Raw genomic sequence first — 26,876 nt, 5'->3', positions numbered from 1 at the left:
ATTATGCTGGTACAATAAGGTTCAATAGCAACATAGCTGTATCTTATCACATAGCTTTCCAAAATGAGTTCCCATTTAGATCTTTGAAGTGAAAGACATTGGAGTTATACTAAAAAAAAAAGCAGTAAAGGAAACATTTAAAAAAAACCTTTAAAAATTATATAAAAATGTAGACAAATGCTTATTTATTTATGTATGTTAAAGTAACGGATCTCAGGATGAAGTCTGAAATTTTAGTGCATTTGTAAAAAGAAAAGCATACAGTTTTTGGTCTCTGACTTATAGTGGTTCAGTATAACCTTCTGAACAATTGAGATGGCATACCAAGTGATTGTATTACTGCTCAGTGTAGGACTCTTGGGTCAGGAGACTGTAACATTATTGTTCAGCTCTGTGAGCGGTATAGTTTGCTGTGTAGCTATATAGTGCATTAATTCATTTGACTGTATAACTGGCTCTGTGCTTCAGTTACTTGAGGCTCTGATCCAGCAAGGTGCTGAGCAGCTTCTACAAGATGCTGAATGCCCTCAACTCCCTGGGAACTGTAAGATTGGTCTCTACATACTGCATGAGCTTTTCATGTATTGTGGTTACGCTTAAGTCATAGATTGTGAAGGAGCTTTCATGAATTACAGAGCTTTACTGCATGGAGTAAGCTGATCTTATGACCATTTACTTATTTTACTGATTAGTAGGGATCGCCTTTTCAAAACATGAATTTTCATCTATTAATACAGATTCTCTGAAAACAGGTTAACTGTATATTAACATTTTCTAATATTTGTTTTGTCTTAGGTGGGATTACATTATTTGCAGTGATTACTTTAATTCTGGACTCTTTTAAAATTGGATACTTTATTGGATTTTCAGACTGTTTATCAGCAACTGAAGGCATTTTTCCTGTTACACATGCAATGCATACGCTTTTACAGGTAAAAACAACCAGTTTTAGCTTATTATGTCTGTTTTTCTCACCAAGCATAACTTTTGTCTGTTCCTCTTGCTCTGTTTTTGCTAAATTAGTTTCTAAAAACATTAGGAGATAAGTTGTTAAAGGCTAAAAACTTTTTGTGTATGCATACCCCTTTCTGCATGCAAACTGGGATTTGAGCATGCGGATCAGGCAGTTGAGCAAGAAGTTTCCCAATTTGTATCCAAAAATGCCTGTTTGTATCTGAAAATGAACTAGCTCCTCACACATAGAGATGTATGTATAAATGTTTCACATGGATAAAAAGGTCTCCTAAAAATTTGGTCCCACATTTGGAACGACATACCTTTTTGTAGTTGAAGTTAGGTACATAGTTGTCATAATTTTTTTTATATGAAATGAGACAAATACATTTCACTGTTGCTTCTGCACAGGAACTTGCCATACTGGTTCAGTCCATCGATCCATCTAGTCTGGTGTCCTGCGGCTGGTAGTAATGAATAACTGATTCTTCAAAGGAAGGCAAAACCCCTACATAATGTACTTCTGTAGTTGTGCAATGCTTGTTCATCTGGGGAAATTCCTTCCCGAAACAAGTAAATGATGGGTTTTCACCCTGAAGCATGTTATTTGATTACGCACATCACTGTGTGCATAGCAGCAAACATAGCCAATAAAGAGTGTACAATTATCCAGTCGTATTCTAAGTCCAGCCATTTGTCTCCATGTCATCATGTGGCAATGAAGTCCACACTTGATTATATGTTGCATAAAGAAGTGTTTCCTTTTCTATTATTTAAAACTTACAAACAACCCCCTAGTTATTATGTAATAGGTCAAAAGGGAGAGACTGATGAGATTTCACAATAGCCTCCATAATGTTTAATACCTGAATCAAGATCCTCTTACAGTTTCTCCATCCTGGATGGTGAGCCAGATTATGCACCTGCATGAGGGCCAGGCACAGTACGTGGTTGCAGGAGGCCCAACTAGCTTCCATTCCCTTGCACAACCAGCTCTGAAGCAGAATTTTAATTCCAATTCCATGTGCAATGCAGAGCTGTACAGAGGAAGGGGAAAAATAAAAAACATTGATAACTGTTGCTAGTGAGGTCACTTAATGCACTTCCAGAAGGTGCATAGATAACCTGGCGATGGGCACAGTATAAGAACTGTGCCAGAAAATCTGGATTTGATTCAAAACTTTCATAAAGTTTGGAAGCCTTTTGATCCAGTGTTTTGGTTTAGTCCCTTTTTAAATTTGGCAAATGTTTCACTGAACAGATGGGCAAATGTGGTAGGAATGTGATCTTCTGGTTAGGTGGCTGGAGATCAGAATTCTCAGTTTTGCCAATGAAATGCTGTGTAGACTTACGCCTACATTTTCAAAAGTGTTCACTAATTTTGAGTTCCTTAAATCAGAGATGCTGAACATGCACAATTCTAGCTGAAGTCAATGGAGGTTGCAGAAAATCAGGCCCTGGATACCTCAAATTTGGCACCAAAAATTGAGGTGCCCAGAATGAATGGACATTTGTGAAAATTTGAGCCTTAATTTACTGTTAATTATAAAACCATTTAATGTGTTTTGGACATCTCAGAACTCCATTTCGCTGGGACCATTAGCAGACAGAGCAGACATGCAATGTTGTTTTGTTTTCAAAGGTTCTGTGGAGAAGAGAGAACCATTTTTAGATAAGGGAAGGGCATTAGATCTAATATACTTGGACTTCAGTAAAGCATTTAACTTGATGCCACATGGGAACTTATTCGTGAAATTAGAGAAGATGAGGCTCAGTACAAGGTAGTGAATTATAAGGTGGATAAAAGTGCAAAAACAACGGGTTGTGCTGAAAGGTGAATTATTGGACTGGAGGTAGGTTACTAGTGGAGTTCCTCAAAGATAAGTCTTGGGATCAATCTAATTCAATAATTTTATTAGTGATTTTGGCACAAAAAGTAGGCATCTGCTAGTGAAATTTGCTGATGATATAAAGTTTTGAATCATTGTCAATACAGAGGAGGATTGGAATATTATACAGGAAGATCTGCATGGCTGACGACTGGAGTAATACAAATGGGATGAAATTCAAAGTACTACGTGCAAAGTCATGCACTTAGGATCTAATACATTTTTTTGCCATAAGCTAGGGGCTCATCAGTTGGAAGAAACAGAGGGGGATAAAGACCTGGTTGTGTTGGTCTATCACAAGATGACAGTGAGTCATCAACATGATGTGACTGCAAAAAAGAAACATGTGATCCTAGGATGTAACAGGTGATGCATTTCCAGTAGAGATAGAGAAGTATTAATGCCATTGTACAAGGCACTGGTAAGAACTCCTTTGGAATACCGTGTACAGTTCTGGTCACCAATATTCAAGAAAGATAAATACCAACTAGAACAGGTGTAGAAAAGCACTACTATTAATTGCCCTGCTCAGTTCACTCTCTGAAACATCTGGATATGGCCACTGTTGGAAGACAAAATACTGGTCTAGATGGACGATTGGTCTGACTCAGTATGACCATTTTTCTGTTCTTATGATGATCAGGGGCATGGAAGACCTATCTTATGAGAGGAGACTGGAAGATGTTGGTATTTGACTGCTAATTTGACTGGTAATGACTGCTTTCTATAAATACATTGGTGGGTAAACACCAGGGAGGGTGTAAAAGCAGCAAAGGGTCCTGTAGCACCTTATAGACTAACAGACGTATTGGAGCATGAGCTTTCTTGGGTGAATACCCACTTCATCGGATGCATGTATTCACCCACGAAAGCTCATGCTCCAATATGTCTGTTAGTCTATAAGTGCCACAGGACTCTTTGCTGCTTTTACAGATCCAGACTAACACGGCCACCCTTCTGATACTTGACACCAGGGAGGGTGAAGAGCTATTTAAGCTAAAGGACAATATTGGTGCAAGAACAAATGGGTATGTACTGGTTAGGAACAAATTCAGGCTGGAAATTAGAAGGTTTCTACCCAGCAGAGTAATGAGGTTCTGGAACAGCCTCCCAATAGGACTTTTGGGGCCAAACAATTTAATTAGATTTAAGCGAGGGCTAGACAAATTTATGAATGTGGTTGTATGGCGGGGTTACTTGTGATGATAGGGGCAAGCCCTGGGGCTCACTTCAAGTCTAATGTTCCTAAAATCTCATGCTTCAGGGTTTCAGCCAACCATATGCAGGGATCAGGAAGGGATTCTCCTCTTCCCACCTCAAGCCCCTCAATTATTCTGGGTTTTTTTTTAATTTGTTTTTTATCTCCTTGCTTGCCACAGCTGGAGATGGGACATTGTATGCAATGGGCCAGAGCTGTGAGGTGGCACTGCGCATTCTCCCGTTCAGGTTCTTGGCTGGCTGGGACCAGATCAGGGAGCTTACATGCTCAGGGTCCCCAACATCACATGATCACCAGCCATTTGTGGCACCAGGAAGGAATTTTCTTCCAGGTCAGATTGGCAGTGACCGTGGGGGTATTTCCCTGCCATTGCAGGGGCCGCGGGCACTGATGCACCTCGGTCTCTCCTGTTCTCTGCCTGTGGCAAATAATAGTCTAGACTCCTGTGGCCTGTAATACTGTGGTCTAATTTTGTTTGTTGGGTTGAGGGTGTGGGTGTTGGTTGCTTGTGATATGCAGATGGTCAGACTAGATGATCTGTTGTTCCCTTTTGGCCTTAAACTCTAGATTCTATGCCTGACCCCTTTTCAAGCACTTCCCCTATTGTCAAACTTCAGTATTCTGGGAACCTAACTGTGATTGATGTCTCCAGATTCCATTCCAATGCGTTCCTCATTCATTCCACTAGGCTGCATCAATAGGGAACTAAATCCTGAAGTCTCACTCCATTATCCTTCCACAACCTCAGTATCATCTGATTCTTCTTTCTTCCCCCCCATTCCCACCTCTCAGAGCCAGTCTCCAGTGATGTGCTCTGCCTCTTTAATATCCCCCAAAACTGATCTTCCTGCGCAATCTTGTCTGCTACAACCTTTGTACCTGCTGTGGTTGTCTCTTAGATTGATTACTACCAACCTTCTCTCCTGCTTTCTGTACGTCACTTCTCCTCCCTGCAGGCTAGTCACAGAACCCCTTCACCTTGAATCCCTTCATTGACCTGTCTCTTACCTCATCATTCTCAACATTCTCAGCCTCACCAGGATCTACATAAATCTCACTGCTGCCTACATCTCTGATCTCACTTCTTACTTTCACTTCCTACATTCCTCTCATTCTCCTCTTCTTCCTGCTCCTTTCCATTTCCTTCTTTTGGCTTTGTGCCTTTGCTCATGCAGCCACTTTATTCATGGACCATGACTTGTCCACTTGGAGCCCTCACTGTGCACTCCTTCATGGCTCTCCTAAAATCTCACATCTTCCAGGAGTTCTTCCTACCTTGTTCCCCTCCCCAGTGATCTCTCATCTGAACTGTTATCTCATAAATTGTCTCATGTGTGTTGTTGTCTATTTTAGATTTTAAGTTCCTTGGGGCAGGGGATTCATCTCCTTTGATCAGGCTATAAAGCCCAATGTAAATGTACTGGCCCATACCTTTTAAATTAATAATACTGGTTGCTAATTGACAGGTGCTGCAAGATTAAAGCACTTTATTAATTAGAAACTTTGTTGGCAGCCTCAACCAAGAAACACACTGATGTATGGGTTGGGAACCAGTACAAACCTCTTGCCCATCAAAATGCTCCTCTCAGAGAAGGATAGACGCATATAGCAGCACTGCTACTATTGCAGTTGCAATATCTGTCTTGTGGACAGAGACTTTATATTTCTGTGCTGTCAGTCTGGTACTTTCCTTCACATTTTTCACCACTACATGAAAAATAAAAGTCTTTCCAGCTACAGAAATTCAAAGTATGGGATATATTTTGGATGAGACATGTTTAACTAAGTTTCTACTGTAATCTATTCCACTGTCTTGTGTGTATGAGTGATGTTAGGTTTCTGAGTGGCAGACAAGTTCTGGGTGAATGGCACAGGGGGCCAAGGGTCATTGCAGATCAATTGAGCCTGATGGCAATGGATCTGCACCAATTTACACCAGCAGAGAATCTGGCCATCAGTGTTTTCCTGTATATCCACCTTCATTGTTAATACTTACAAATATAGTGACATTTACCCAAATGAACTGATTGCATTTTATCTGTATTTCCATTTAGGTGTATTTTCTTTGGTGTCATGCCAAGGATATTATCCAGTCTTTCAAAACACTTGAAAGGTAAAATGAATATGATTTACCTTTAGAACATTACTTCTAGTTTGTATGTATGTTGTTTTAACATGAACTGTGTTATCATATAAAAATGCAGATAGTGAAAATTTTTGCAGTCTGATTCTACTTTTACTTATGTTTGTGTAAATTGGGTGCAATTCCATTTACTGGCGTAAGTGAGAGGGTGAATCATTTTTAATTTATATTTTCAATGTAAACAGTGTTTATACTTCTTTAACAAAAATAGTCAAATAATATGCATAATTTCCCCACTAATTAAATCATGTGACGTGACTGCTACAGCATAGTAACTTTTCATCTTTGGAGTTCCACGTACCTTTCTCAGAGTAAGGAAATATGACCTGTATGTCTGATGTTTAATTTATTTAGCTGTCTGAAGGGTTATTGGCATCAGTCACTGTGTGCAGTAGCTTGCATTCAGTGACACATGTTTGACAACATCTTAAACTGTTATGGGGGAATGCCTTTTTTGGACCAAATATGAATGTACAAATATACTGTGGGACAAATTCTCCTCTGAGGTACTCCCATATAGCTCCCATTGAAGTCAGAGGGATTTGTGCACACATCTGACGGCAGATCTTGGCATCTACAGTGTGATTTACATATCCCATTAATCAGAAACACTAAATACACTCAGATGATCTTGAAATAGAAGACTGTATTTACTAGCCCAGAACTTGGAAGCTCAATTCTCTGTTCTACCATAGACTTCCTAAGTGACTTTGGGCTAGTCATGTAGTCTCTCTCTAACTCAGTTCCCCATCTGTACAATGGAATTAATAGCACTTCCCTACCTCACAGGGCTGTTACGAGGATAAATATATTAGAGATTGTGAGTTGCTCAGATACTACGCTAATGGAGACCAGATAAGTGCCTAAGGTAGATAGTATGAAGGCATAGATACAAAGACTATACCCATATCTTTATTCACAAAATACATATAGAACAGACAGCAGTAATTAAAACTTTCCTACCTGGCTCCCTAAAAGTTGGCCTGATTTCCAGGAATAATGGGTCCCTGTATTGACTTCGCTTGGAGTTATGGGAGCTCAGCACCTCTGTAAATTAGGCTCAGTGTGTCTGAACTCCGGCTTGGAAGGAACACCACCAATAGTGCTGGTAGCAGTCTCCTCTCTGCTTGCAGAAGTGTCAACTGTGCTACAGACAGAGGATGGAGATCACCATCTGATTTCACATTGCAGGCAAACTGAACCAATGATCATGAGAAAAATGTTTTTATACCCCATCCCCAAGTTCCTGAGCTGCCCAGTTACCTTAAAAAAATCCATTCTTCTTTTAGGGTCCAATCCTAAAAAGCTGCTATTAATGTTAGTGGGAGTTTTGCCTGCATAAGGCTTATGTGCACTCAGAAAATATTACAGACACACAGTCAAGTAGGAAGGAAGGATTGAACCTTTAGTGTCAACTCCTGCTTTCCTCACCCCATCCTTTTTGGCTTTCTTCTTCTTTAAGGCTCCAGTGGGGCCTCTGATGTGGGACTACAGAGCATCATCCTCTATATCGTAGTGATAGCTCTTTTTATTTTTAATTAAATAGATAGAAATGTCAAACTATGTAGTATCTATGAAAATACTTCTTAAAACTATGGCTGCACAGGTGGGCAGCATTCCAGTAGAGACAAAATTAAACCATGATTGAAAAAGTAATAAAAAATATAAGCAACACCATTGAGAAAGGGGAAGAAATCAGCAAAAAGACTTACTGTGGCCAGGGATAAAATGTTCAAAAGTGCCTAAGTGACTTAGAAACCTAAGTCCTATGGACATAGGTACATTTGAAAATTTTATCTGAGATCTTCATGTGGCATCACTGACTTCAGTGGACCCTCCATCCCTAAATGTCAGCTCTTTAGCAAGAATAAAAAAGAATGCCAATTCTACTGTCATCATGCATGGTATTGTACAATGATGAAGTACCACAGATGTAAGCCAACAAGTTTATCTGGTGATGCCTGACAAAGGTGGATGGAAAGTGAGCTAGATTGTCGGGATCAATGGGTAATGATCAACAGCTCAATGTCTATTAGGCAGCTGGTATCAAGTGGAGTGTCCCAGGGGTCGATCCTGGGGCCAGTTTTGTTGAACATCTTTATTAATGATCTGGACGATGGTATAGATTGCACTCTCTGCAAGTTCGTGGATGACACTAAGTTGGGGGGCAGAGGTAGATATGCTGGAAGGTAGGGATAGGGTCCAGAGTGACCTAGACAAACTGGAGGATTGGGCCAAAAGAAATCTGATGTGGTTCAACAAGGACAAGTGCAGAGTCCTGTAGTTAAGATGGAAGAATCCCATGTACCGCTACATGCTGGGGATCGACTGGCTAAGCAGCAGTTCTGCAAAAAAGGACCTGGTGATTGCAGTGGATGAGAAGCTGGATATGAGTCAGCAGTGTGCCCTTGTCGTCAAGAAAGCCAACGGCATATTGGGCTGCATTAGTACGAGCATTGCCAGCAGATCGAGGGAAGTGATTATTCCCCTCTATTCGGCACTGGTGAGGCCATACTTGGAGTATTGAGTCCAAGTTTTGGTCCCCTCACTACAGAAGGGATGTGGACAAATTGGAGAGTCCAGTGGAGGGCAGTGAAAATGATTAGGGAGCTGGGGCACATGACTTACGAGGAGAGGCTGAGGGAACTGGGCTTATTTAGTCTGCAGAATAGAAGAGTGAGGAGAGATTTGATAGCAGCCTTCAACTACCTGATGGGGGGTTCCAAAGAGGATGGACCTAGGCTGTTCTCAGTGGTGGCAGATGACAGAACAAGAAGCAATGGTCTCAAGTTGCAGTTGGGGAGGTCTAGGTTGAATATTAGGAAAGACTTTTTCACTAGGAGGGTGGTGAAGCACTGGAATGTGTTACCTAGGGAGGTGGTGGAATCTCCATCCTTAGAGGTTTTTAAGGCCCGGCTTGAGAAAGCCCTGGCTGGGATGATTTAGTTGGGGTTGGTCCTGCTTTGAGCAGGGGGTTGGACTAGATGATCTCCTGAGGTCTCTTCCAACCCTAATCTTCTATGATTCTATGAAATGTCATAATGATTCTTGAAACATCACTGCTAAACAAACTACAGGCACTGGCCAAATATTTATAGAAAACAAAATTAAAAAATGACTCAGAAACCTCACCTATGGATTCTATTCTCTTTAGGTTTGTGTATAAATCTCATGAAGATGAATGAGAATTATGTAAACATATATAAAAGAAAATAAGCCAAGTTCTATGACTATATTTACTAAGGCTTTTTGATGTATAGAGTAGAGACAGGTGTGGTCCAGTTACCCAAGTTCAGTAGTCGGAGCCAGGAACTCATAAATCCAAATCTTGCCAGCAGTGATGACCCCTTCTGCAGCTTTTAGCAAGTCTCTTTGTATCATGTTCTGCATATTACTCAGCTACCTTACACAGTCACCGTGAAGAGTGAAATAGAAAGAGTGAGAGACGGTATGAGGTGACCCAGGCCTGGCCTACACTACGAGTTTATTTCGAATTTAGCAGCGTTAAATTAACCCTGCATCCGTCCACACAACGAAGCCCTTCATTTCGATATAAAGGGCTCTTAATATCAATATCTGTACTCCACCCCGATGAGGGGAGTAGCACTGAAATCGGTATTGCCATTTCGAATTAGAGTTAGTGTGGCCGCAATTCGACGGTAATGGCCTCCACCGGGAGCTATCCCACAGTGCACCGTTGTGACAGCTCTGGACAGCAATTTGAACTCAGATGCACTGGCCAGGTAGACAGGAAAAGCCCCGTGAACTTTTGAATTTCATTTCCTGTTTGCCCAGTGTGGAGCACTGATCAGCACAGGTGACCATGCAGTCCCAGAATCAAAAAAGATCTCCAGCATGGACCGTACAGAAGATACTGAATCTCATCTCTGTATGGGGAGATAAATCTGTTCTATCAGAACTCCGTTCCAATAGACGAAATGCCAAAACATTTGAAAAAATCTCCAAGGCTATGAGGGACAGAGGCCACAACAGGGACTCAACACAGTGCTGCATGAAACTTAAGGAGCTGAGACAAGCATACCAGAAAGCCAAAGAATGAAATGGACGCTCACGGAGAGAGGGGCGACTGATGACTGTAGCTATCCCACAGTTCCCACACTCTCTGAAAACAATTTGAATTCTTGGCTGAGCTCCCAAAGCCTGAAGGGTCAAAAATATTGTCGTGGGTGGTTCAGGGTATATGTCATCTCCCCTCCCTCCCTCCATGAAAGCAAAGGGGAAAAAATCCTCTTTCCTTTTTTCACTGTCACCAAATGTCTACTGGATGCTGCTGGCAGATGCGGTGCTGCAGCGCTACATAGCAGCATCCCCTTCCCTTCCCTTGCGGATGGCAGACGGTACAGTAGGACTGATAGCTGTCATTGTCATCCTGTGAGTGCTCCTGGCTGGCCTCGGTGAGATTGGCTGGGGGTGCCTGGGCAAAAATGGGAATGACTCCTGGTCATTCCCTTCTTTAAGCTTTGTCTAATGGCGATTCAGTCCTGCCTGGAATATCACAGCAGCAGGAGCTGCCCTCTCCTCCTCCCTTTGATCTCTGGTTGCAGAGGCAATAAAGTCAGTATTGTTATTCATGCGTTCTTTACTACGTCATCACACAAATGGGGGGATAACTGCCACAGTAGCCCAGGAGGGGTGTGGGAGGAGGGAAGCAACGGGTGGGGTTGTTGCAGGGGCACCCCCTAGAATGGCATGCAGCTCATCATTTCTGTGGGATGTCTGGGGCTCTGACCCAGAGCGGCTGTTTGTCTCTCTGGTTCTTTAGTAGGCTTGCCTGATATTCTAGGAAGGACTGACTCTCCATTACACAAAACTTAAAGAAGGGAATGACCTGGGGAGTCATTCCCATTTTTGTTCATGCGCCCCTGGCCGACCTCACTGAGGCCTGCCAGGAGCACCCATGGTACAGTGTGACTGGTAACCGTCATTGTCAACTTGCAAGGCAGCAGACAATACAGTAGGACTGGTAACCGTCTCTGCTAACTTACAAAGGCAAGGGGATGCTGCTGTGTAGCGCTGCAGTACCGCGTCTGTTAGCAACATCCAGTAGACATACGGTGACAGTGAAAAAAGGCTAAACAGGCTCCATGTTTGCCGTGCTATGGCATCTGCCTGGACAAGCCAGGGAAAAGGATGCAAAATGATTGTCTGCCGTTGCTTTCACGGAGGGAGGATTGACTGATGACATTTACCCAGAATCACCCGCGACACTGTTTTTGTCCCATCATGCATTGGGAGCTCAACCCAGAATTCCAGTGGGTGGGGGAGACTATGGGAACTATGGGATAGCTATGGAATAGCTACCCACAGTGCAACGTTCCGGAAATCGACACTAGCCTCGGTACATGGACGCACACCGCCGAATTAATGTGCTTTGTGTGGCCACATGCACTCAACTTTATACAATCTGTTTCCAAAAAAACGTTTCTGTAAATTCGGAATAATCCCGTAGTGTAGACATACCCCTAGTGTGCTGTTTTGTGCAATGGATACAGCAATGGCCTGGAAGCCCGGACAGCTGGTTTCTATTCCTGGCTCTGACCTGCTGTGTGACCTTAGGCAAGTCACTTTCACTATGTTTTGTCTCCCACCTTTGTTTGTCTTGTCAATTTAAATTGTAAGTTCTTTGAGCCAGGGACTTTCTCTGATTGTGTCTTAATAGGGAGCCAATGAGGTCTGATTTTGATTGGGGCTTCCAAGTACTATTATACAAATAATAAATGTCTGACCAGACCTGGCTTTCATTTTTAGACATGTTCCTGAGTCCTGAATTAAAAAGTCATATTTTATGCATCACAACTGTGAAAATCCACACACAATACCACTAACTAACACTGTTAGTTGGATCTGGGGGCAGTTCATACAACTGTGGGAATGCTCTTGAAAACAATTGTGATGTCCTAGTTCTTTACTCTCATTATTAGCTTCACTGCAGCAGCACAATACAGCCTTTGTTATATGCTCTCCACCTCTATACAGTGTGATATTAAACAAACAGAACAATATGTTTCAATCATGTAAAATACTATTCTTTTAGTTCATTTTCAAAATAAGGCTTGCAGTGTGAGATAGTGAAATAAGATCTATTTATAAGTGGATTGCTTATAGTGTGTTACCTCTGAATCAGGGACTTTGTGCAAAGGCAAGATAAAGAATTGATCAGAGAAGCTGGCCAGAAGAAGGAATGCAAACAGATTTGAAACGTGGTGCAAGAGAAGGAAGTCTGTGGTAAGCAGTGGGAAATGGAGGAACCGAGACTGGCTCACTCTTAGAAAAAAACCACAGTAGTCTGCAACAATGGGTCAAAACATCACCGTTTGCAATAACTGTTATTTGACCCATTATCTCACTGCTTACCCCAGACATCTTTCTCTTGCCCCAGATTGGATCACATTCTGAGACTGAGATTTCAAAGCCTCCTAGGGTGGTTAACCACACAATTCCCATTTATCTTAATTGTAACTGTGTGACTAAATCCCCTATGTGGCTTTGACAATTTCAACCAGGAAATCTTGTTCAGTAGATGGAAATGAATGAAGTGGAATCTGGAGAAGGCAGGGGAATCTCTCTAAGGAAAGGATGTGCAGAATGCTTTGACGTACCTCTGCTGGAGTGGGAGCAGTAGGGCCTATTAACATAAACCAATTCTGTTTAGATTAGTAAATCATTGTCATAAATGTGAACTTTCATATAAACCCATCCAGAAAGTTGCTATAGAATATATGACTATTTCCAAAGAATGTCATCATATAAATATAAACAATGCCATTGTACAAGACATTGTGGCAAATAAGAGCAGCATCCTACTTATAATGCAATTTAATAGATTAAACCACTGCCTTTTTATAACATCCTGAAAGGCCCACCTATCTAACCTGTTTCACCATGAATGTAAGGAGACTGTTTAGCATTTGTTTTACTGCCATTGAGGAGTACAGTAGTGTCAATCGTTGTACCCAGTAAAAAGTGATGGATTCCATTTAAGATAGATGGGGTGAAATCCTTTGTACAGATTGTATCAATAACTAATCTATTTTCTAGGTTTGGGGTGATCCATTCCGTGTTTACAAATTTACTCCTGTGGACAAACGGAGTGTTAACAGAATCAAAACACCAACTCAATGAACACAAGGAAAGATTAATCACACTTGGTTTTGGAAACATAACAATAGGTAAGCTAAAGGGTTGGTACATTTTTGGAAGTTCTGCTATAATCCATGATCATTCTAAATATGGTATTCCACCAGGTCAACAGTAAGTATCGTACCATCCCTAATAAGGTCCTGATCACCTGCAATGGTCCATACATCATAATAATGGTCCTGATCACCTGCAATTCCCATTTACTTCAGTGGGAACTGATGGTTCTCAGCACCTTAGGGGATCAGGGCCAGAGTAACAATAATGTCCACAGACTCTTAAAAAAAGCCATGTTGTAACATTTATTTTGTTGTATAAAATCCCCAAAGCACCTATCCAGTAAGAAACCACAAAGGGTAATTGAACAAAGCATGTAGTTAAACGAGATTTTAATTGGTGCCATATTGCTAGTGTTTCAGAGTAGCAGCCGTGTTAGTCTGTATCCACAAAAAGAACAGGAGTACTTGTGGCACCTTAGAGACTAACAAATTTATTTGAGCATAAACTTTCATGGGCTACAGCCCACTTCATCGGATGCATAGACTGGAACATACAGCAAGAGGATATTTATACATACAGAGAACATAAAAAGGTGAAAGTAGCCATGCCAACTGCGGGGCCTGGAGTTCTCTGTCCCCGGCAGGCGTGGGGCCGTGACTTCTCTCCCCTGCTGGGCACTAGGTGGCTGCACATAAATGCCCCAGCGGGTGCCATACACTGTTCTACTGTATGACTTTTCTATGTGATAAATGGCTGTGGTTGCCACAGAGGAGATGCAATTGCAAATGGTAAAACATAGTCCATGCAACGGTGGATGACTGAAATAGGTGATCGATGAGACTATCTCTGTATTAACCTGTGTTCCACACCAAGTACTGATTTGAGAACTCTGTTTGCACCTCTGTGTAGTTTGCACTAAAAACAAAAACCCCACAGACACAAATATTTGTGGGTGAAATTTTAGACCCAAGTTAGCACACAAGAACAGCCATACTAGGTCAGACCAATGGTTCCTCTAGCCCAGTATCCTGCCTTCTGACAGTGGCTAGTGCCAATTGCTTCAGAGAGAGGGAATGTACAGAACAAGGTAATCTGAATGATTCCTCTCGTCCAGTCCCAGCTTCTGGCAGGCTGAGGTTTAGGGAGCATGGGGTTTCATCTCTGACCATTTTGGCTAATAGCCATTGATAGACCTATCCTCCATGAACGTATTTGATTCTTTTTTAAACCCAGTTATACTTTTAGCCTTCCCAACATCTCCAGGCAATGAGTTCCACAGGTTGACTGGGTGTTGTGTGAAGAACTGCTTCTTTAGGTTTGTTTTAAACCTGCTGCCTATTAATTTCCTAGTTCTTGTGTTATGTGAAGGGGTAAATAACACCTCCCTATTCAATTTCTCCATACCATTCATGATTTTATACATCAGTATCATATCCTCCCTTAGTCATCTCTTTTCTAAGATGAACAGTACCCTGTTTTTTAATCTCTCCATGCATGGAAGCTGTTCCATATCCTTAATCATTTTTGTTGCACTTCTCTACACCTTTTCCAATTCTAATATATCTTTGTTGAGATGGGGCAACCAGAACTGCATGCAGTATTCCAGATGTGGGAATACTATGGATTATCAGCACTTAATTTCATCTGCCATTTTGTCGCTGTCACCTGGTTTAGGAGATCCCTCTGTAACTCTTCACAGTCAGCTATGGACTTAACTATACTGAATAATTTTGTATCAGCTGCAAATTTTGCCAACTCACTATTCACCCCCCTTTTCCAGGTCATTTATGAATATGTTAAAATTAACATCCTTGTAGGGTACCACAGTAGCATTTAACTTCAAAAAGGGGAACTACACAGAAATGAGGAGGCTAGTTAGATGAAATTAAAAAGAATAGTCACAAGAGTGAAATGCCTGCAAACTGCATGGAAGTTTTAAAAAAACCCCACAATAGAGGTCTCAAACTAAATGTATATTCCCCTCCCCCCCCAAACAAACAAACAAAAAGACAGTAAGAAGACCAAAAATGCCACCATGGCTAAACAACAGAGTAAAAGATGTGGTTAGAAACAGAAATACATCTTTTAAAATTTTGAAGTAAAATTCTACTGAGGAAAATAGAAAGAAGCATAAATTCTGGCAAGCCAGATTTATTGTAAAAGTATAATTAGGTAGGCTAAAAAAGACTTTGAAGAGCAACTAGAAAAACACACAAAACTAACAGCTAACATTTTTTAAGTACATCAGAAGCAGGAAGCCTGCCAAGCAATCAGCGGGGCCATTGGATAATTGAGGTGCTAAAGGACCACTCAGGGAAGACAAGGCTATTGCAGAGAAGCAAAATGAATTATTTGTGTTGGTCTTCACTGCAGAGGATGTGAGGGAAATTACTACACCTGAGCCTAGGGTGACCAGATGTCCCGATTTTATAGGGACAGTCCCAATTTTTGGGTCTTTTTCTTATAGGCTCCTATTACCCCCCACCTCCATCCCGATTTTTCACACTTGCTGTCTGGTCACCCTACCTGAGCCATTCTTTTTAGGTGACAAATCTAAGAAACTGTCCCAGTTTGAGGTGTCAGTAGAGGAAGTTTTAGAACAAATAGATAAATTAAAGAGCAGTAAGTCACCAGAACCAGATGGTTTTCATCCAAGAGTTCTGAAGGAACTCAAAGATGAAATTGTAGAACTACTAATTGGTATGTAACCTATCCCTTATACCAGCCTCTGTTCCAGATGATTGGTGGGTAGCTAATGTGTAGCTGATTTTTTTTTTAAAGGCTACTGAGGTGATCCTGGTAATGACAGGCTGGTAAGCCTAACTTCAGTACTAGACAAATTGATTGAAATTATAGTAAAGAACAGAATTATCAGATACATAGATGAAGATGATATGTTAGGGAAGAGTCAACATGGTTTTGTAAATGAAAATCATGTTTCACCAATCTATTAGTCTTCTTTGAGGGGGGTCACCAAACATGTGAACAAGGGTGATCCAGTGGCTATAGTGTACTTGGACTTGGTGTCCCAAAACACCTGACTTCTAGAATCTGGGACTGGGTGACAGGAACTGGATCACTTGATAGTGTGGCCTGTTTTGTTCACTCCCCTTTGAAGCATCTGACACCGGCCACTGTCAGAATACAACATACTGGGCAAGATGAACCAGTGGTCTGACCCAGTATGATCAGATGTTCTTATGTTGAACAGCACAGGTACCAGTACAGATCATTGGGGGGATGCCGCTATTTACCTCTCCCCACTGTGAAAACTGTCCATTTATTCCTAACCTTTGTTTCCTGTCTTTTAACCAGTTACTGATCCATGAGGGGACTTTTCACTCTTATCCTATGGCTGGTTTGTTTGTTTAACAGCCTTTGGTGAGGGATCTGGTCAAAGGCTTTCAGAAAGTCTAAGTACACTATAGTTGTGACCTGTTTGAAAATTTGTCCCATATATGTAAATTTATGTATTACAGATAAATACAATGCAAAATAAAAGTGATAATTAGTTTCTCCTTTACGATCCTGACAAGATTGAGCCTGTGTTTTCACTAAAACAGCTGATAGAAGCCATAATTCACAGTTTAGTAGAGAAATGGGACGAGGATTGATTTTTAAATATTTTATTTTAAATTAAAATATTGGTGATATTTAAGTGTAAGTATATAAAGACCAATTATCCTATCACTTATACATGTGTAAATCAGGAATAAAGCCAGTGGAGTTACATTGGTGTATAACTGAAAGGGGAACTAGGCCCCTGCACAGTTAGGACTCAATTCTGCATCTGTTCCAGATATGGAACTCCTATTGGCTTCTGAAGGAGTTTCATCTGCAGAATGGAAGCAGAATCAAGCCCCTACTGGTTTGGGATCTTAAATATTTTAAATACATTGTTCTCCTCAAAACTGTGCTGAACTTTAAGAGATGTCTGTGAATTTTTAACATTCACTTTTTATAAGGATTTTGCCTAAAATTTGTAATAAGGCTGTAGTTCAAATTTTGGAGGAGATGCAAAAGTTGCTCTCAGACTAGTGATTTTAGTGTCCAACACCCAGCAATTTTGTGTGTGTGTGTGTGCAGGTGACTAAATGTACAATATGAGCTGTCTGACTGAAATAATTATTCTCCCTGTTGTGGTTGTCTCATTTAAAAGAAAAAACATTTATTTCACAACAAAATCTAATCTCTTTCTCCTTTTTTTTTTTTAGAATTAGATGACCATGCACCCCAATGTAATTGTACAACAACTCTCTGTTCGATATTTTCTCAAGGAATGTATTACCTGTATCCCTTCAACATAGAGTATCATATTTTAGCATCCACAATGCTCTATGTCCTGTGGAAGAATATCGGACGCAAAGTAGAACACCACCACCAACACAAAATACTGTTCAAGTTTCATGGCATAACGGTGGGCACGATTTTTGGACTAATTGTGCTGATTAGCACAATAGCGGTCGTTGTTGTGTACTTAATTCAGATAGGACGTTCGAAAATCAAAAGTGAGTTAGCACTTACTATGTTTTACTTACATGCGGTCTCCGTACTGACTCTTATGTGTGCAGCTGGAATTGTCGCCCTTCTAATTTACAGACTAGAAGAAAGATCAATGGATAATTCAAAAAATCCTGCCAGGAAACTTGATGCAGACCTATTGGTTGGCACAGCTTCAGGTTCCTGGCTCCTCTCTTGGGGTTCTATCCTAGCGATTATCTGTGCCCAGGCTCATCCGAAATACACATGGTACAATCTTCCTTATTCCATCCTGGTTATTATTGAGAAATATATTCAGAATCTCTTTATCATTGAGTCCATACATCGTGAAGAGGAAAAAGTGAATGATGATATTAAAACTCTTCGAATAGTAACTGTATCCAGTGGGAGCACTCTGTCACTTACCCCATCATACAAAGACATTTACAATGGAGCAGCTGATATGGACAATGGAAAGTTTCCATACATGTTCAATGGGAATATCTACATGAGAGAAAGAAGTGGCAGTGATGGTTTTGATGAAGTCAGGAGTCAAGCTAGCAGTCCAGTCACACACTCAACCTCAGATTTCTCACTGTACAGTCAAAACTCAGTTAACAATAAGAGGAGAATCCTGAAGAACATTGCAGCATTTTTATTCCTGTGTAATCTTTCGGTAAGGTATTTTGAATGTAATTCACACAATTAATACCAAAAAGCTCCCTAAAACCACCAAGACTGAGAAGAATACTAATGTTACTCAGTTTTATTCTTTATAATAAGTGAATTCTAGTGCTTGTGAAAGGAGGTGGGTTGACTGCACCATTGGGGAATAATGTCTACTTAGAAGTGGAATAGGCACGGGAGAAGGTATTTAACTTTGCAGACTAAAGTCTGTTTAGCCACAGTACAGGAATGGCACAGGCAGTGATCCCTGCAACTCTGCCCTGTCAATGTGCTCCCAAAATGATCTGGAGGAGAAAAGAATAATTCAGTCTCCATCCTTGGTCTTTTTGTTGCAACTGCTAACAAGACAGGATGTAATTAGTGACAGTTATAGTTTGGATAGTGGTCCAATAGAAGATTCCCAGTCCATTTCATATTGGCTGCTTAATAGTTGTCAGTCAATTTATTGTCTTTGTCAGACAGACATGTACGTAAGAACATAACATAAAAACAGCCATACTGGCTCAGACCAAAGGTCCATCCAGCCCAGTATCCTGTCTTCTGACAGTGGCCAATGCCAGGTACCCCAGAGGGAATGAACAGAACAGAAGATCATCAAGTGATCCATCCCCTGTCACCCATTCCCAGGTTCAGCAAACAGAGGCTAGGGACACCATCCCTGCCCATCCTGGCTAATAGCCATTGACGGACCAATCCTCCATGAATCTATCTAGTTCTTTTTTGAACCCTGTTATGGTCTTGGCCTTCACAACATCCTCTGGCAAAGAGTTCCACAGGTTGACTATGCATTGTGTGAAGAAATACTTTTTTATTTGTTTTAAACCTGCTGCCTATTAATTTAATTTGGTGACCCCTAGTTCCTGTGTTATGAGGGGTAAATAATGTTTTCACTCCTCTTCCTTATTTACTTTCTCCACACCAGTCATGATTTTACAGACCTCTATCATATCTCCCCTTAGTTGTCTCTTTTCCAAGCTGAAAAGCCCCAATCTTATTAATTTGTCCTCATATGGAAGCTGATCCATAATTAGCTGTTCCTAATATTTTTTGTTGCCATTTTCTGAACTTTTCCCAATTCCAGTATATCTTTTTTGAGAACACATCCGCACACAGTATTCAAGATGTGGGCGGACCTTGGATTTCTATAGAGGCGATATGATATTTTCTCTCATTATCTATCCCTTTCTTAATGATTTCCAACATTTTGTTAGCTTTTTTGACTGCTGCTGCACATTGAGTGGATGTTTTCAGAGAACTATCCAGAGTGACTCCAAGATCTCTTTCTTGAGTGGTAACAGCTCATTTAGACCCCACAATTTTGTATGTATAGTTGGGATTATGTTTTCCAATGTGCCTTACTTTGCATTTATGCTTTAAATTTCATCTGCCATTTTGTTGCCCAGTTACTCAGTTTTGTGAGATTCTGTGATGGGGTGAGACTTGCCACTGCAGCGCCCCTGGCTGAATGTCCCACGGATCAGCTCTGCAAACAGTGTGCCCTCTTCTGGTGGAGTCTCACTGCCATCACTTCTGCTCCAAGACCCATGTCCCTCCAAGGACTGCGATGTCCCCTTCAGGACACAGCCCCCCAGCTGTGCCACACTCTGTGCCCCCCCTTCTGGGGGGACAATATCACAGTCCCTCAGTCCAGCCACTTCCTCAGTGGTGAGGGGGGAGTGAGGGGAGGACCCAGGCCTGCCCCTACTTCAGGTCCTGACCCAGGGACCCTGTAGATGGCAGCCACATGCTGCGTCTCCTCCAACCTCTCAGTCTACTTCCCTGGATCACTTCCCTGCAGCCCTATCTCTGCCCTTATCTCAGGCCTCAGCATGCCAGTCAGCCAGGAGCTCACTCTGATCCTGCCCAGCACTGCTCTGTCTAAGGTGCTAGCGTTCTTCCTCCTTGATCTCCAGGGAGCAACTGAAGCTGCTCTGCTCTGCGGCCCTTCTTATATGGGCCAGCCCAGCCCTGATTGGCTACTTCTTGCAGCCCCTCTCTAATTGGCTGCCTCCTGCACAGCCACCCTAGGGCTCTATTAACCCCTTATGAGCCAGTGTGGGGCAGATGCTCCATCACAGATCCCTTTGTAGCTCTTCGCAGTCTGTTTTGGACTTAACTATCTTGAGTAGTTTTGTATCATCTGCAAATTTTGCCACCTCAATGTTGAATAGTACTGGGCCCAATACAGACCTTGAGGGACACGACCATTTACCTCTCTCCATTCTGAAAACTGACCATTTATTCCTACCCTTTGTTTCCTGTCTTTTAACCAGTTACTGATCCATGAGAGGAGCTTCCCTCTTATCCCATGACAGCTTAGAGCCTTTGGTGAGGGACCTTGTAAAAGGCTTTCTGAAAATCTAAGTACACTATATCTACTGGATCCCCCTTGTCCACATGCTTGTTGACCCCTCAAAGAATTCTATTAGATTGGTGAGGCATGATTTCCCTTTACAAAAACCATGTTGACTCTTCCCCAACAAATTATGTTCATCTATGTGTCTGACAATTCTGTTCTTTACTATCGTTTCAACCAGTTTGCCCGGTACTGAAATCAAACTTACTGGCCTGTAATTGCCAGGATCACTTCTGGAGCACTTTAAAAAAATTGGTGTCATATTAGCAATCCTCCAGTCATTTGGTACAGAAGCTGATTTAAATGACAGGTTACAAATCACAGTTAATAGTTCTGCAATTTCACATTTGAGTTCCTTTAGAACTCTTGGGTGAATACCACCTGGTTCTGGTGACATATTACTGTTTAATTTAGCAATTTGTTCCAAAACCTCCTCTAATGACACCTCAATCTGGGACAGTTCCTCAGATTTGTCACCTAAAAAGAATGGCTCAGATTTGGGAATCTCCCTGACATCCTGAGCCATGAAGACTGATGAATTCATTTAGTGTCTCCGTAATGTCCTTGAGTGCTCCTTTAGTATCTTGATTGTCCAGAAAAGGGCAACTAAAATGATTAGGGGTTTGGAGAGGGTCCCATATGAGGAAAGATTAAAGAGGCTAGGACTCTTCAGCTTGGAAAAGAGGACACTAAGGGAGGATATGATAGAAGTATATAAAATCATGAGTGATCTGAAGAAAGTGGATAAGGAAAAGTTATTTACTTATTCCCATAATACAAGAACTAGGGGTCACCAAATGAAAGGCAGTAGGTTTAAAACAAATAAAAGAAAGTTCTTCTTCACGCAGCGCACAGTCAACTTGTGGAACTCTTTACCTGAGGAGGTTGTGAAGGCTAGGACTATAACAGCGTTTAAAAGGGAACTGGATAAATTCATGGTGGTTAAGTCAGGTATTAGCCAGGAATGGTGTCCCTAGCCTCTGTTTGTCAGAGGATGGAGATGGATGGCAGGAGAGAGATCACTTGATCATTGCCTGTTAGGTTCACTCCCTCTGGGGCACCTGGCATTGGCCACTGTCAGTAGACAGGATACTGGGCTAGATGGACCTTTGGTCTGACCCAGTACGGCTGTTCTTATGTCCAGTGGCCCCACTGGTTGTTTAGCAGGCTTCCTGCTTCTTATGTACTTAACTTTTTTTTTTTGCTATTACTTTTTGAATCTTTGGCTAGCTGTTCTTCAAATTTTTTTTTTTGGCCTTCCTAATTATATTTTTACCTTCATTTGCCTGCGTTTATGCTCCTTTCTATTTTTCATTAGGAGTTAACTTCCATTTTTAAAAGGATGCTTTTTTGTCTCTCACTGCTTCTTCTACTTTGTTGTTTAGCCACGGTGGCACCTTTTTTGTTCTCTTATTGTGTTTTTTAATTTGGGGTATGCATTTAAGTTGAGCCTCTATTATGGTGTCTTTAAAAAGTTTCCATGTAGCTTGCAGGGATTTCACTTTTGGCGCTGTGCCTTTTAATTTCTGTTTAACTAACTTCCTCATTTTTGTGTAGTACCCCATTCTGAAATTAAATGCCACCATGGTGGGCTGCTGTGGTGTTTTCCCTGCCACAGGGATGCTAAATTTAATTATATTATGATCACTATTACTAAGTGGTCCAGCTATATTCACCTTTTGGACCATATCCTGTGCTCCACTTAGGACTAAATCAAGAATTCCCTCTCCTCTTGTGGGTTCCAGCTGCTCCAAGCAGCAGTCATTTAAGGTGTCAAGAAACTTTTTCTCTGTGTCCTGAGGTGACATGTACCCAATCAATAGGTGATAGTTGAAATACCCCATTATTATTGAGTTTTTTATTTTTATAGCCTCTCTAATCTCCCTGAGCATTTCACAATCACTATCACCATCCTGGTCAGGAGGTCGGTAGTATATCCCTACTGCTATATTCTTATTATTCAAGTATGCAATTTCTATCTGTAGAGATTCTGTGGTACAATTTGGTTCATTTAAGATTTTTACTTCATTTGATTCTATGCTTTCTTTCACATATAGTGCCATTCTCCCACCAGCATGACCTGTTCTGTCCTTGGATATGTTTTGTACCCTGGTATTACTGTGTCTCATTGATTATCCTCATTTCACCAAGTTTCTGTGATGCCTATTATATCTATATATCAAATGAGGATGAGTCACTCTAGTTTACCCATCTTCTTATTTAGACTTCTGGCATTTGTATATAAGCACTTAAAAATTGTCACTTTTTAGCTGTCTGCCATTACATGTCAGCCAGCCAGCTCCTTCCCCATTCTGAGACTGATGACATATCCCCATCATCATGACTTCACAGTTTCCCTTTTTAGGGTACATCTGCACTGTAGCTGGAGATGTAATTTCCAGCTTGGGTACATGCATGAACTTTTTGATTGAACTAATGTGCTGAAAATAGCAGTGTAGTCTCAGTGGTGCTCGCAGCAGCCTGGGCTAGCTCCCTGAGTGTCAGATGAGATTGTACGTGGGTGACTAGCCAGTGCCACTACCCACTCTGCCAAACAGATTTGCTTTGAGGACACTGACAATACAAAACCCATTAAAGTCCTTTTTTTTTAGCTTGTGTATGAGCAGCTGCTGCCACAATTAATACATTTTTAGGCTAACCCTTGTACGTAGTTATGTAAAAATTTACTGTACATTCAGTAGAACCTCAGAGTTATAAACTCCTCAGAAATGGAGGTTGTTCATAACTCTGAAATGTTTGTAACTGAACAAAACGTTGTGGCTGTTCTTTCAAAAGTTTTCAACTTAACGTTAACTTAATATAGCTTTGAAACTTTACTATGCAGAAGAAAAATGTTGCTTTTAACTGTCTTAAGTTGAATGAAACAAGTACAGAAACAGTTTCATTACCATGTCAAATCCTTTATTTTAAACTTTCCTTTTTTTCCAATAGCTTATGTTTAACACAGTACTATACTGTATTTGCTTTTTTAAAAAAACCCTCTGTTGCTGCATGACCAGCTGCTGTCTGTGGTTGCCTAGTCAGTTTGTAACTCTGGTGTTCATAACAAACCCCTTTCCCCACAAACCAGAAACACTATGGGCCTGATTCTGCAGCTGAAAGCACTCATCACCTTCCAAGATAGGACTATATTCTGTGAAATAACTAGCCCCAAATTATAGGTTTAATATGATGGTAAAAATGGGCCCTTTCATGGGATCCTTGTCTATCCTAGGGCTCACACTTGTGCTAAGACCAGTTCAGTTGTCCCTGTGATACCACCCCTGGGAATTTTTTTTGTAAAACTTCCCAGAGTAATGTGGCCTAAGGGGCTTATTTATCTGTCAGCTCAATACACAAACGTAGGTCTCCTTAAAGTAACCATTAATTATGTTCACACATTGATGCAGGAATCCCTTGATGATAAGGGTTCATTTACTTGCTGTGGAATTGTTTTATTAAAGTCACTAAGGCCCCAGTTTTAAAGGTATTTAGGGATTGCTCTGCTCAGCATTGCAAGGCCCAAGGGCAAAATTTATCGTTATTTAGGTATCTGAAAATGAAGATAGGTGCCTGAGGCCAGATTTTTAAAGATATTTAGGTGTTTAAAGATGCAGACAGGTCTTTTTTAGTGGGATTTTCAAAAGCCTCTATGCACCTAACTCTGCCTGGGCACTTTGGAAAATCCCATTGGGCACCTATCTGCATTTTAGACACCTAAACACCTTTAAAATTCTGGCCCTTAGGAGCCCAAGTTGCATTGAAAGTCAGCGGGACTTAGGCTGTTATATGCCTAAATAGCTCTTGAAAATAGGACTTACTTGTCTCATTCACTTAGGCTGTGAATGTTGACTGAAATAACCCCCAAATACCTTTAAAATCTGGCCCTAAAAACTGGCAGTACTTTCCAGCAATCTTGCTATGGAACTAAGCAATATACATTATATTGTAAGTGCAACCCAGTCTTGCATTACAAGCCACCTCTTAATGTATTATATGGAATAGGAACTCAGGCCAAACCTGTTACCTTTAAGCAAGACAGAGGGCCCAATTCTCTGCTTGCTTACACTGGAATGAACCAGGAATAACTGCTGAAATCTGCATGAATGGAGAATTGGGCTCAGTGATCTTTGACACCAAATGATATTGGTTCATTTGCAGTATAGAAGGAATGAATACAGGGCCGCCCAGAGGATTCCGGGGGCCAGGGGTCTTCGGCGGTGGGGGGCCCTTCCGTTCCGGGACCCGCCGCCGAAGTGCCCCGAAGACTCGCGGCGGGGACCCCCCGCCACCGAATTACCGCCGGAGCAGGACCCGCCGCCGAAGCGCAGCCCGGTCTTCAGCGGTAATTCGGCGGCGGGGGGGGGGTCCCCGCCGCGGGTCTTCGGGACACTTCGCGGCGGGTCCTGGAACGGAAGGGCCCCCCGCCGCCAAATTACCACCGAAGACCGAGCTGAACTTCGGCAGCGGGTCCCGCTCCGTCTTGGCGGTAGTCGCGGCGGGGTCCTTCCGCTCCGGGGCGGAAGGACCCCCCGCCGGCGAGGACCGGGAGCGAAGAAGCTCCTGCGCTCGGCCCCGCAAGAGTTTTCCGGGCCCCCCGGAGCGAGTGAGGGACCCCGCTCCCGGGGCCCCAAAAACTCTCGTGGGGGCCCCTGTGGGGCTCGGGGCCTGGGGCAAATTGCCCCTCTTGCCCCCGCCTCTGGGCGGCCCTGAATGAATATGCCATACCACAGTCACAATAGACAAGCATCACTTGATGAAAATGATGATGACTGATACCAATGTTGTTTTCTTTCCATGCAGCTTTGGATTCCACCAGCATTTGGTTGCCGCCCAGAGTATGACAATGGACTGGAAGAAATAGTTTTTGGCTTTGAACCTTGGATAATTGTTGTTAACCTTGCAATGCCTTTTTCTATTTTCTATCGTATGCATTCAGCTGCTTCACTTTTTGAGGTTAATTGCAAAACATAAGCTATGAGGAGTCTCAGTGAACAATTGGTTGAATGCATGACTGAGTAAATGAAAGGGTGAAAGAATGAATACACCAGCTGCTGTTTGGTATTAACAGGTTCTACAACTATTTTAATAAACAAGACTATAGTTAATAGAACTTAATATTCAATATCATTCATTCCCCCACACATTTTATTGTACTTTTTTTTAGACAGATTTTTCAATATTATTGTAGAGTAAAGTTAACCAAAATGTGTCTGAATCTTTTGCTGTCTAAATCATCTGAGGCTCAACATGTGGAAACAAGATATATTTTCTGTGTTATTTGTACTGATGCAGTTCTCCTCTGAATATTGCCTCTGGATGGGATTTTTCAAAAATTAGGAGCAAAGATCTCACTAGCTTTCCATCAGACCTACACTCCTAGATTACTTAGGCATCTTTGAAAATCTCATCCTCAATTTTTAGCAAAATGTTTTATAATATAAACTGGAAACATAATCTGTTATTTAGATGGGAAAAATTCTGTTTAATTTTTGGACGGAGAAAAATAATATTTTATCTTCCCGAGTACACTGTATGAAAGTACTGACACTGTATAGATTTAGATATGGTACTGTATATAATTCCTTATGAGTTAACCATGATTTTATTCATGAACTCCCATTGTTTTATACTTACTATATGAAATAATTAATGAATAAAGTTAATTTCTTTAATAGTTCAGGTTGGTTTCCAGATCTTTGAAACTGTTTGAGGGGAAAGTGAATCTTGTAGCTTATGTTCAGCTCCAGGTGACCTGTGTTTTAGTCCCAGCACTGCCACAAACTTTCCACGTGACTTTGGAGACGTTTCTTAGTTTCTCTGTACTTCAGTTCTCCAGTTTGTAAAATGAGGATAATAATACCTATTTATCTCACATTGATGCCATGAGTCTTAGCTAATAATGCCTGTGAAGCTTGGAAGGATCCTTGGGTGGAAGATCACACAGAAGTACAAAAGTACAATTGTTATTTTTCATGAGCTTGTAACCAT

At 41.5% G+C, this 26,876-nt stretch overlaps 1 protein-coding gene across 1 annotated transcript in view; it reads left to right on the top strand.

Moving 5' to 3' along the window:
* Positions 1 to 26,431, top strand: part of OTOP1 (otopetrin 1) — a 33,422-nt gene extending 6,991 nt beyond the window's left edge. Inside the window, exons 2-6 of the mRNA XM_039541140.1 lie at positions 796 to 932; positions 6,117 to 6,175; positions 13,265 to 13,395; positions 17,578 to 18,518; positions 25,689 to 26,431. Coding sequence (XP_039397074.1) covers positions 796 to 932; positions 6,117 to 6,175; positions 13,265 to 13,395; positions 17,578 to 18,518; positions 25,689 to 25,859 — 1,439 coding nt within the window. The 3' untranslated portion in view covers positions 25,860 to 26,431. The remainder of the gene's footprint in view (positions 1 to 795; positions 933 to 6,116; positions 6,176 to 13,264; positions 13,396 to 17,577; positions 18,519 to 25,688) is intronic.
* The last annotated feature ends 445 nt before the right edge of the window (positions 26,432 to 26,876 follow it).

Source organism: Mauremys reevesii, linkage group 5 (genome assembly GCF_016161935.1).
Source record: "Mauremys reevesii isolate NIE-2019 linkage group 5, ASM1616193v1, whole genome shotgun sequence".
NCBI lineage: Eukaryota > Metazoa > Chordata > Testudines > Geoemydidae > Mauremys > Mauremys reevesii.
This window is presented reverse-complemented; position numbering and strand designations above follow the sequence as displayed.